The 11,482-nt window shown below is 37.0% G+C and overlaps 1 protein-coding gene and 1 non-coding gene across 3 annotated transcripts; both read left to right on the top strand.

The window, feature by feature from the left end:
* The first annotated feature begins 683 nt into the window (after positions 1-683).
* TRNAD-GUC (transfer RNA aspartic acid (anticodon GUC)) lies at positions 684-755 on the top strand. The gene has a single exon. It is a non-coding gene; the product is annotated as a tRNA-Asp (tRNA).
* Positions 756-790: 35 nt separating this feature from the next.
* Positions 791-8,844, top strand: LOC118062376 (uncharacterized). Of its 2 annotated transcripts, XM_035076099.2 has the most exons (13): positions 805-1,094; positions 1,831-1,938; positions 2,030-2,164; positions 2,721-3,311; positions 3,575-3,719; positions 3,855-4,682; positions 5,027-5,946; positions 6,046-6,131; positions 6,221-6,439; positions 7,170-7,298; positions 7,645-8,013; positions 8,122-8,237; positions 8,575-8,844. In XM_035076099.2, exons 1-13 carry the CDS (start codon positions 960-962, stop codon positions 8,676-8,678), a joined length of 3,885 nt encoding a protein of 1,294 aa, XP_034931990.1. In that variant the 5' UTR covers positions 805-959; the 3' UTR covers positions 8,679-8,844. The 2 variants fall into 2 exon arrangements, with proteins under 2 accessions (XP_034931992.1, XP_034931990.1); XM_035076101.2 differs by lacking the exons at positions 7,170-7,298; positions 7,645-8,013; positions 8,122-8,237; positions 8,575-8,844 and adding an exon at positions 6,652-7,143 and having other exon boundaries at positions 791-1,094.
* The last annotated feature ends 2,638 nt before the right edge of the window (positions 8,845-11,482 follow it).

Raw genomic sequence — 11,482 nt, 5'->3', positions numbered from 1 at the left:
ACACTAGGAGACCACGATTAATGTTGGAGAAATGAAAGAGACTTGGATATATTTTTAGTGTGATTCTCTCTTGAATCCCACTCTCATACGAGTGAAAAAGCTAACATTACACCAAAAGAATTTAATAATCTTGATTCATGACGAAGAGAACGTCTAATTAAAAATTAAAATTTTAAAAAAACACAACTTATTTTCCAAAGACTGTCTAAGTTTTTATACCAGCCCTGAAAGTGTATCTGCTCTGAATTTAATAACAATTGAATTTGTAGCAAGGAGTACAAATGATATTTTAAAGAAAATGATTTTTTATATTAAAGATACAAAATCAGCACTAATTCTCTCAGCAATCATATCTTTTTTTATTACAATACATGTTTTCCCAACACCAAACACAATCCTTTATAAACAGAATAACCTTATCTTCCTCAACTTCATCGGATCGACGAGGAAAAGAAATTTGAAGACTCGTAAGATTTGCATAGATTCAGTTGAATATTGTCATGGACAAGCCATAACCTTTCATGCTAGATGTTGTGAAATCAATTACAAAATAAATAGCAAGTAACCGTAAATTTAGCATGATTCTGTTATGCCTATGATCACAAGGACGTTTCAACATCAGAAAGGGAGTTCCGCTATTGTTAAGATATTTCTAAATAATATGAAATTATTCTCCCAACAAGGTCGTTGTAGTATAGTGGTGAGTATTCCCGCCTGTCACGCGGGTGACCCGGGTTCGATCCCCGGCAACGGCGAATTTGTTTTTTCGAAAGAAGTTATTCTATTCGATTTATTATTTTTGTTTCGAAAAATTATCTAAAGCTAGCATGTGAGAGGGAACTTTAAATTTTCACTCCCGCCATTAAAATCCTCTATTCCTCCCGCTCTCGCATCAATCAATCAGTACCGTACAGTCTTTCTACTAAGAAAAATTCGCATTTGATTTCTTATTCTTTTAAATGGCGAAATCTAAACTAAAAGAAGAAGGAGAAGATCGAGAGGAAGCGGAGAAAACAGGCGGTCTTGAATTAGTTTCAATCGGATCTCTCTATAGCGGTGGCGCCTGGGACAAGAAGTACTGGAGCTCTACTAGGGTTCGTTCTTTGGTTTTCTTTGTCAATTTTAATCTAGTTAAATCCATCAACGCTTTAATACCTTCTCGACATCCTTTGATCTTTGTTTTAAATTCCAATCTGTATAGTGAACTTTTAACGGTTATTTCAATTAGATTATGCAAATATTTGATTATTCGTCTAATGGTTCTAAATTTGGAGATAGATCCGATTCGACTAGTATGGATTTAAGTTGCTTAGTAGTTGATTCCATTTCATTTTCTGTAGTTTACAACAGACTTCGGCAATCCGTGTTGATTTGTCAGCCCAGGGCTTGGAAAATGCTGTTTAGGGTTTGAGGTTTTATTCATCTTTTGATTGGGTGGTTAGATTTGAAGAATTTGCTGCTAGATATTTCTGGTAGTAGATAAATTAAGGCTTCAAATGGTGCTTTTAATTTTGAGGATCAAGACTAGGATGAAGAAAGTATCTAAACTAAGTACGCATGTAATGCATTTGAAACATAATATACTGCTTCACTTTCGAAGTTTTGATAAAATTACTTGTTTTGATGCATGTTGGGTGTGTATTTGTGAAGCATAGGGCTGTTCTGCTTGTTTTGTGGATTTGGCTCCTTATCAAGAATTAGCAAAAGCATTCCAATGTGGTTTCAGAAATAACAAAGTGAAGGCTCTTAGAAATTTGTAGAAAACTATAGACTGTGGTCCGTGTCATATTATGTCATGTATTTTGTCAACTAAATTCTGTTATTTTGTAGGGTAAAGATCGGTATCCTTATCCTGTTGGATACCAAGCTCGTCGAGCTTACAATGGGGGAGCTTATAAGATGGAAATTCATGAAGGTCCTAAAGGGCCTTTATTTGCGGTTTGTACCTAGCCCTTTTGGTTTTTATCATTCTAAGCTAGTTTTACGTAAAGGTAGAAAGATAAGAATGACAAATACAGTATTGCTGCAGATCACTTCCACTGATGGATATTCATGTTCCGGTCAAACTCCTGATATTGTGTGGCAGAAATTTCAGAAGAATTGTTGCCCTCACACAAAGATTTGGCACGGAAAAAGATTTTCATGCATGATAGATGGCATAGAGGTAAATCTTGGTTCCTTCCTAAAATCAGTTCAATCTTGAAATCACATTTATTGCAAATATTTAGTGTCGTATCACACCTTTATCATATTCAGACATTCATCTTGCAGAAACTGGAATGAGCTTTGCTCACATCTAATATAAGCCTCTAAACTTTGTAGCTAAGATGCATTGATGTTCACATTAGTTACGTTTGACTGGTATTAGACTTTACAGAAGTCCAATATATATAACCTCAGTTTGCAGTAAGCTGGCCACATTTGTAATTTTTTTGAGGTTTCATCTCAGTTGCCCTTGTTGTTCTATTGCTTGCAACTTATGAAAGTAATGGCTCTTCCAGATTACTTCGTTAATAGAACTAGAAATTGTTTATACCTTCTGATTGTTTCCTTTGTATTAATCTTCAAGCTGCATGGTGTTCAATTGATTAGTGTCCTGACAAGCAGGAGACTGACTTCCTCTATTTCCTCTATTATCAATTGCAAAACTAGGGAAAGACAAAGAAAAGGAACCTCATTTTGTGCTAAAAAATTCCTTCTCTTATGCTTGAGCAATGCAGTTTTTTGGGTTCAAAAATCCATTTGTCCAGAGGTTACTACGAGAACTGGTGACAAATATAAATGGGATTGCAGAACAGAGCCCACTATCCCCCAGCTTCTCCAATGGGTCCTCTGGAACAGAGCTAAATAACCGATGCACAGATGCATGCACACATCCCAACCTACCACCCGGCTTGGCAAGATCTCAGGTTAAGGGAAAGAGAAGTAAGAGCCAAAAAATTACGAATCCTGAGTCATTAAGTACTGCTAGCTTTAAAAGATCCCGAGCTGAAGATGTAATGCATATTGCCGAGCCATCTGATTCAGCTTCCAAAACTCATAAGCAATGGAGGTCAACTTTAAGTTTTAACCAAGAGCAGGAGTCTTGTAAACTTCCAGGAACATTGTCAACTGCAGTTTGCTTAAAACCTGTTGCTGGAGGAGAAACTGATCACTCATCAGCCAAGGATGATTTTCCCTTGAAGTCAGTTGACTGCTCCGATCATCTTACAGAAAAAGCTGCCCCTGGGCCTGAAGAAAGCGTGCTTGCTTGGTCTAAAAGTTCTAAATCCACCACTGGAGTCGTCAACTTGTCTGTGGAAGATAAAATTGTTAGTGCCTTTTCACTCGTTGCTTCCGAACTTTTTTGCCTCTTGACACTAATGAATTGATAGACATTTACATAACCTGTGAGTTTTTGTTTACTTCCTGCTACCTTTGTACGGTATCTTAGGTTCTTACATTAATGAACTGAGCCAGTTACATTTTTTTGTACCCCTATTCAGAAAATTCTTCATTTCTCCCAATTGTCGGAAATATTCATGTTTATTTAGTCAAATTGGCCTGGTATGAGAAACATTCTTTTATGCAACAGCTTGATAGGTCACTTACTAAAGTGGAAGGGTCAAATTTTACAATGTCAGTGGAAGGCCAGGCTGAAGATGCAACAGCTCCAAAAGAACAGCTATGTGTACACAATGTTGATCTTTGTGCACCTGATACCTTAGATTTTGAGCAAGGTATTCCTTAACTTATTCATGCTTTTTTTCCCGAGTTGTGAAATTGGAGTGCCTACGTGCTCTCCTGTTCAACTTTTGGCGATGTATCATCTTCTCCAAATATCCATTTTCTGTCTTGACACTAGTTTGATGCAGATAATATTACAAATTCTGCTCAAGCTACCCATGATATAAGTGCTTGCAGTGTCAGAGAAGAGTTAATGGTGACTGAGGCCATCACTTCCCAAGGACTTATAACTGAATCGCACCCAGAAGAAGTAATAGGCACACCCAACTCAAATGGGAATTCTGAAAGAATTGATTTTGATTCAGCAGCTCAAGACATAGCCAAGTCAATGATGACGGTTCTGCTTCCTCAAGCAATACCTCTGCTCAAAAACAAGTCAAAAAAAAAAAAGAAGACCATTGGTTATTCAGAGATTTTGCCTAATACACCAAAACCTCATGAAAATAATGATGAAAATCTCCAACTCGTGGAGGCTCAATTTTCTGGTGCATATGGTTCAGTTCTCCCAGGTTCTGAGCATGAGAAGTCTGTTGTTCTTGACAGTTTTGATGGTGACCAATGTGGGGTTCATGTAACAAACCCGCCAATATCACCCTCCAATACTGCTGAGGCTGATCAACCTTGTTTTGATGCAGATGCATGTCCTCCCTGCAGAGTGGATCAGTTTGTTAATATAGATGGGACGGAGTCATCAGTTTGTCAGTTTGACACTGATGGGATTAAAGACATCTTTTGTCACAACCAAGTGCAAAGCAAAGTGCAATTGGATTTGGATAAAAGGCATCAGGATGATTATCTATACCCTTATGAATCTGTTTCTGGCATCAAGCCTGCCAATGAAAATGTTTTGTATGAAGAAAATCAGGATATTGGCAAAAAAATGGATGAAAACTCAATTGGTACCAAATTCCTTTCCGGGGAAAAAGACCTCAACCGTGGAACAGATTTCAATGATGGTAATGTCTGTCATCATTTCTAGTCAATTCTCTATCAGTTCCACTTGTTGATAATATGTCCAAAACCAAACTTATAATGGTGAACTGAACTGCAGTCTAGCCATAGCATATTCCCTACTGGCCTTCAAATGATGCCTTTCCATGTACATGAACTGCCTATCTTGGAATCGCATGTTACCAATTTGAGCAGGAACTTTGTATATGTAAATCAATGCATGTGCAGAAAACCTTGTTCTAAGCTGTATATGGACCAGCTAAATTCTGAAATTCTTGTGCAATTTCATTATTTCAGATCCTTTGATGTTAAATTTCAACTAAACCGCATATTGGTTGTTTTCTTGCAGTGGCTGCTAAAAGTAATATGAGCCAAAGAGGTTTAGGCGCTTCTGTGCAAATATTAAGGAATGACATCAGTGTCAAGGCTGAGACTCCTGAATCAGGCAATTTGTCTACTGCTCAAGTGACAAAAAACGTATATACCAGAAAAAAGGTCTCAAAAGCATCGTCTTCAACAAAAAAATGTAATGCTTCATTCTCAGAAAGTATTACATGTAGAAATTTGAGAGATGATTCTATCCCAGAAACTACAAGAACTTTACTTAACTCAGAGATGTCCCAGATGAGTTCTTCTGTGGACAAACCACATAAAAATGCTATTTTTGGTTCTGAACCCATGGTTGGAGACCAGCTCAACGGTATGCAGATAGACGAAACTACTAGTAATCCCAACCCTTTATCAGAGAGCAAGTTGCCTTCTGTATTACAAACTCAAACATTTTCCGGTGCTTCCATGGGCAAAGATGCTTCAAATCTTTTTGCTGCAACGGTTTCAAAAATAGAAAAACCGCATGCTTATTCTGAAGGCAGGCTGGTTGGGAGCCAGAATACCTCCGATACAAATGGACCACCAGTATTATCTGCGGAGCTAGGAACAACATTCTCTTGCTATAACACATCCAGTGTCAAGGAAGTTCAGACTAACTCAGACCTAAAACTACATAGAAACTTGAAGCACAACAATGAACTAGAGGGTATCTTTGAGCTTGTGGGGTGCTATCTTCACCCCATGCCTGTTTTGTCACTGTTGGTGGTTACAAAAGGAGATGAAATCAATGTTTGTGCTCTGTGTGGTCATTTGGTAGATAAAAACAGAACCCTGTTTCTGTACAAGCTAGCAATTGAAGAAACAAGGACAGGGAACCCTTCTTTTGTTGGCCACACATCAGTAACGTTTCCATTTTCAACAGATATCTTTGGTAGAGAAGTAAGAAATAGATGCATTGTTAATAATTAACTGAATTCTTTGGCTGTTGTGCTTGCAACTTATTGTCATAATTTTGACTCTGTTGTTACTCTTCACTAGACTGCACTTGAACGATCTGGCCTGCAACTAACCCCAGATGGGCAGAATCTTGTTTTACTTGGCAGCATGAAAACACCTTATTGCAGGTTGATTACTCCTGTGGGTTTATATTATAGAAAAGATTATATGTGATAAAAGTAAGGTTTGGGCACTAATATCCCATATATTTCATCAGGGAAGGAAGAACAGATTGTTCGTGCTCAACTTGTTCATTAAACTGCTCTGAGCAAAGTACAGTGAAAATTGTGCAAGTAAAAACTGGATATGTTTCAGTCCTGGTAAAATTGAGTACAGATGACAGCATGCAGTGTATATTGGCCTGTGAACCTAACCATCTAATTGCTGCTGGAGAGAGTGGGAGACTACATCTCTGGACCATGAATTCAGCATGGAGGTAAGTTTTTCTGAGATACTGTCCATTTCGTTTGACTTCAGTTCCTCAAAGTACTTATTTACATGGTTTGATATCTGTGTTGAGTCTGAAATGTTTAATTTAGGCTAATTTTCTCAATGCGGCCATCTGGTTTCCTTCATAAACAATTCATTTGCTCTCTAGCGTGTACTCCTTTATAATTTGATCATATTTGTACTAATCTGCAGTACCAGTGTTTACCAATCAAATTGTGTTGGAAATGACTGCTCTCGCTTCTCACCTAATCCTCCAAACTAGGTGCTTCTTGATCTTTTGAGGTCATTATTATGCCATAATTGTCCGTGCCTGATTCAATAGTCAATCAGAGGAAAAGTCAGTTACCCTAAATGCTTGTCCTCTATATTTATTCCAGTAATATTTGGTTCAGAGCTTTACCAATATATACCATCCTTAATGGGTTCAAGCCTTTGAGTTTTCTCCTTGGCAAGTTGGTCATATTTTTCAAAGGAAGTGGTTCAGGAATTTTGGATTGATGTTAATGTGTTCATCTTTTTATTGAGATTAGCTGCTGTTCAAAAGCTCAAACTTAATGAAGGCATGCTATTTTTTATTAGTCCCTAGAATGCTATTTCGGTCGCTTGATTCATGGGAGTTAGCTTTGATTTTGCTTGTTTGAGTTGGCAGCTTCTGATCAGGCTATCTATCTATTCCTTGTATACAGTTTTCATTTTTTTTTTTTCAAAATTTGCAGTGCACCAACAGAAGAATTTATCATTTCAGCTAACGATTGCATATCCCCTTGCATAGTTGAGTTGAAGAGGGTTCCGAACTGTGCTTCTCTAGTTGTTGGGAATAACGGCTTCGGGGAATTTACTGTATGGTATGCTGCTGACAAGATATCTCCTTTGATTCAAAGTTGTTTGATATGGAAACAATGTGTGTAATTAGCAGTACTTGTTGGTCAGCATTGTGAAAGCCTTTAAATATTGAAATTTCTCCCAACTTTATATTTGATTACTCATTATATACCTCTCCCGTGACTTTTGTTGTCTGCCCTGGATTTTTTTTTCTGAAGCTACAATCCGCTTGTATTCGCACAAGGTTTCTAAATTATGTTCCTCTCCCTTTAACAACATCCCCCCAAAATAAAGCTGAGAGGAAACAGACATCAGTTTCATGATTGTTCTGAATTCCATCTGGATCTGATTGCAAGTAATTTCTTCCAGGGATGTCTCAAGGCGCATGTTCATGGCAAGGGTCTCTTCTCCAAGTGCTTCAGCATGTCAGTTCTTTCCAATCAGTTCGTTTACTTGGCAAAGAGTAGTCCATGGTTTCCATTGTTCTACTGTGGAGAAGCAAATCAATGGAATCGTAGATGCAACAAAATTGTGGTTTTCAGAGAACAGTGAGTGTAATTCCTTACCTCCATTGGATGGAGAAGATATTGCCATCTGGCTTCTTGTCTCAACCATTCCTGAGTTGGATACTCAAGAAGACTATATATCAAGTGATTGCGGTATAAATCCAGTTGGGTGGTGGAGGCTAGCTCTACTGGTGAAAAATATGTTGTTCCTCGGAAAAGCATTGGATCCAAGGTGCCCACAGTTTTTTTCTTAAGCTTGAAATTATATTCCTCATGTCCAAACCTTGAAATTATATTCCTGTTTAAAAGTTCACAAGTATGACCGGGAAGTACTGTGCAGGGCTGCTGCTATTGGTTCGTCATCTGGCAATGGAATCATCGGCACATTTGATGGACTTGTTTATATGTGGGAATTTACAACAGGGACTAGACTTGGCACTCTGCACCATTTTGAAGGTATACTTCAGTTTGAGTAATCCAGGCTTGTATTTTATGCTATTCCATGGCATCAAATTGATTGGGGAATTATCGGCCTTACCTTGTGCATGCATCCCTTCCGCGTGATCTTACAGTATCAGTTCTTGACCCTTCCAAATCTCATTTAATGTTAGAAAATCATTTTCAACACCAAATTCGCATGCTTTTAACATCAAGTATATGAACTTTAGTTTCGGTTGTGAAATCTAGCAATTGTCTAGTGAACTTTAAACCTTTTTGTATTAGTGCTTTGATGAACTTTGGTGGCTGCTGCTTTTATTTTTTTGTTGTTGTTTGATCAATTCTCCCTCACCAGGTGAAAGTGTTTCCTGTATTGCGACTGACAATTCGAAGCCAGGAGTCATTTCAGTAGCAGGCGACAAAGGCCAATTACTGGTTTATCGACGGTCTTGCAAATGAATGAGATAGGGTAACATGTTATATTTTCTTCAACTTTCTGTCACTGTTCGTCGAGTGGCCTGGGCAGAGAATTGTGCTTAACAACTGATTCCCTTCGAGTTATGATCTGAATCAGTACAACGTTGACTTTCCATTGCTCACAAATATAAAGATTTGAGATTCCCTTGTTGCGCTTTTGCTGGATAACCAAAGGAGTTATGCCATCCTATATTCCTATTCAAGTAAATAAAAGCGCGTAAGTATATGAACTTACAAATCACGACGAAAGCAATTTTCATAATAATTAATATTTCGTGGCAACCATCATTACATCTTGCTGCTTATCAGCATTTATTTTTTGCTAATCCTTTCTTGCCAGCAGCTTGCTTTTCCAGACAAGTTCCGTATGGTATAGTTACTCTTGCTTGTCAGTTAATCAGTCTGGTGTATTTTTAACCTCCAGAGATTGAAGATTAGAGGGTGATAAGGCCCTCGTATTGTATTGTGGTGGTTCAAATTACCGTCTGCTTTCACGATTTCACCATTTTAAAATCCTGGTGATTGCTCGATATTTGGCATTTACTAGCATGGTTGGTATTCAGAAATCTTTAGAACGTATGATCGACCCGAAAAACCAAAAATAAATAAACATCACTAACAGAGCAGCATAAAACATTATCGACCAACCAGGCCATAGCTAGGGGTGTTCATGGTCCGGTTTGATCCGGTTTTAACCCAAAAATTTAACCAAACCAAAAAATAATAGTCCTTGTTAATATAACTTGAAATGAACCGAGAACCAGTTCAAATCAAACCGGTTTTGTTCGGTTCGGGTTGGTTTTTAGCATCCAAAACCAGAAAAACTGAAGCATTTTTGTTGCTACCGTTGTATACCTTAATCTGGGCTTTGTGCCAATGAAGGAAAGAGATGGTGTACTGCATCTTTGATAGATTGCCATTTAGGATGAATCTAAGGCTTCCACAAAGCAACAAAAAGTATTTGATTGAGAAGCAACTGAAGTGGGCCAATCGCATAGACACGAGGAAACATGGAGTAAAAGGCATTCAGGATCTCTTGCTCCAAAGCATCAAAAGTATGGAAAATAACGGCAGAACCTTCAGAAGCCCTCTTAGCACATTCCACGTAGAAGTTAAACATATAATCATTTGGATCTGTTGTTCGAACAAAACTCGGAAGGTCCCTTAACTTTAAATCTCTCATTCCTGGGATCCAATCCACCACTTTGTCCAAGTGGCCATTTGTTAGAAAACTCTCATCTACAAACAAAAATTGAACGTACATATATCTTTTAATAACTGAATAAAAGTGGCTGCATAAACAAGAGAAAATAGGGTTATGAGAAAAGGAAGGGGGGGAAGAGATGGGGGGAAGGGGGAAAAGGAGGGGGCGACTGCTGTGAGGGTTAGGGTATTTAGTTTTAGGGTTATGATTTTTTTTTTTATTTATTTTTTTAGATATAATTAAACCAGTTCGGTTTGGTCCGGTTCAATCGGTTTTAGCTTTTTTAAACCGGACCCGAACCGGACCGGCCGGTTTTTTTTATTTTTTAATTGGTTTATTCGGTTTTTTTTTATCGGTTCAGTTTTTTCAGTTAATTTTTTCTTAGTTTTTTCAGTTTAATTAGTTTGGTTGGTTTTTTTTTTTAACATCTCTAGCTCCAGCTATCTTTAGGGAATCGATGTATTTTTCCCAAGTTTTGAATTCATAAAATTTGCCTTGGGCCACTGTTAGGACGACCCAAAACCCGTTTGTGCAAGTGTCTATTTTAAAGTTTGAAGCATGATCACGTGTATTTTATTTTAAAACTGGAGACGACAGCAGGTCATATCTTAGTGACTTTTGAAGCCCCGGTGCATGTCGACTTCAAAATCATTGGATCAGTCTGTCCCATGCTAGGTGTTTCGCATTCGATTATTAAATAATAAACAACTATAAAACCGTAGAATAGAAGAAACGCGCTTTGGAGCAATCATGGTGTTGGAAACCTAAAAGAATGCATGTTATGCAATGTTAAAAGTAAATTCTGACAGAAAGCCTTCTCTTTCTTTTCTTGTCAGTTTCTCAAAAGAAACTTCTGCCATCTACAACATGTTTTTTTTTTTTTTTCTTACGTTTTTTTTTCTGGAAAAAAAATTAAAATTTTATAATATTATTAGATTGTATTGATATTAATAATGAACTTTAAAAAATAAAAAATATTATTTTAATATATATTTAAAATAAAAAAAATACTTTAAAAATATTAACTTTTATCGGTTTATCCTGCTAAAAGTTAAATTAAACTCTTTTGTCCTCCAAGAGTCCAAGGAATCCAACAATATCAGATCCATGCTAGCTGACAAAAATGCCAGCCAAGTGGGGTTCGCTCCCAATCCATGACCATGTTCATTAGATCCAGGCGTGCCCAACTTTAAAAAAAACCAGGTAATAATCTAATCCCCTTCTATTTTTTCCACCTAACGAGACAATAAAGTTAAATTGTCGGAGTTTCAATTCAATTTTTTTATCTGCCAAAAAATGTTATCCTCTCAAAATGAAAATGCGAAAAGAGGAAACCAGTTGTTGGCCCACCACAAATTTTCACTCATCTCAGTCATTCCCCTAACGAATTTCAATTTCAAAGGAGTTAAAATTGTGCATGGAATTCTTTTAGAAGTATATTTAATTTATAAGAAAATATTAAATTAAGTTTTTAATATTTTATGATAATTTAATGTGTTAATATAAAAAAATAAAACAAATCTGAAAAAATATTATTTTAATATATTATTAAATAAAAAATTATTTTTAAAAAACATTCTAC

The sequence above is a fragment of the Populus alba genome, chromosome 8 (assembly GCF_005239225.2).
Source record: "Populus alba chromosome 8, ASM523922v2, whole genome shotgun sequence".
In the NCBI taxonomy this organism is placed as follows: domain Eukaryota; kingdom Viridiplantae; phylum Streptophyta; class Magnoliopsida; order Malpighiales; family Salicaceae; genus Populus; species Populus alba.
The sequence above is the reverse complement of the archived record's forward strand: the minus strand, read 5'-3'. Positions and strand labels throughout refer to the sequence as shown.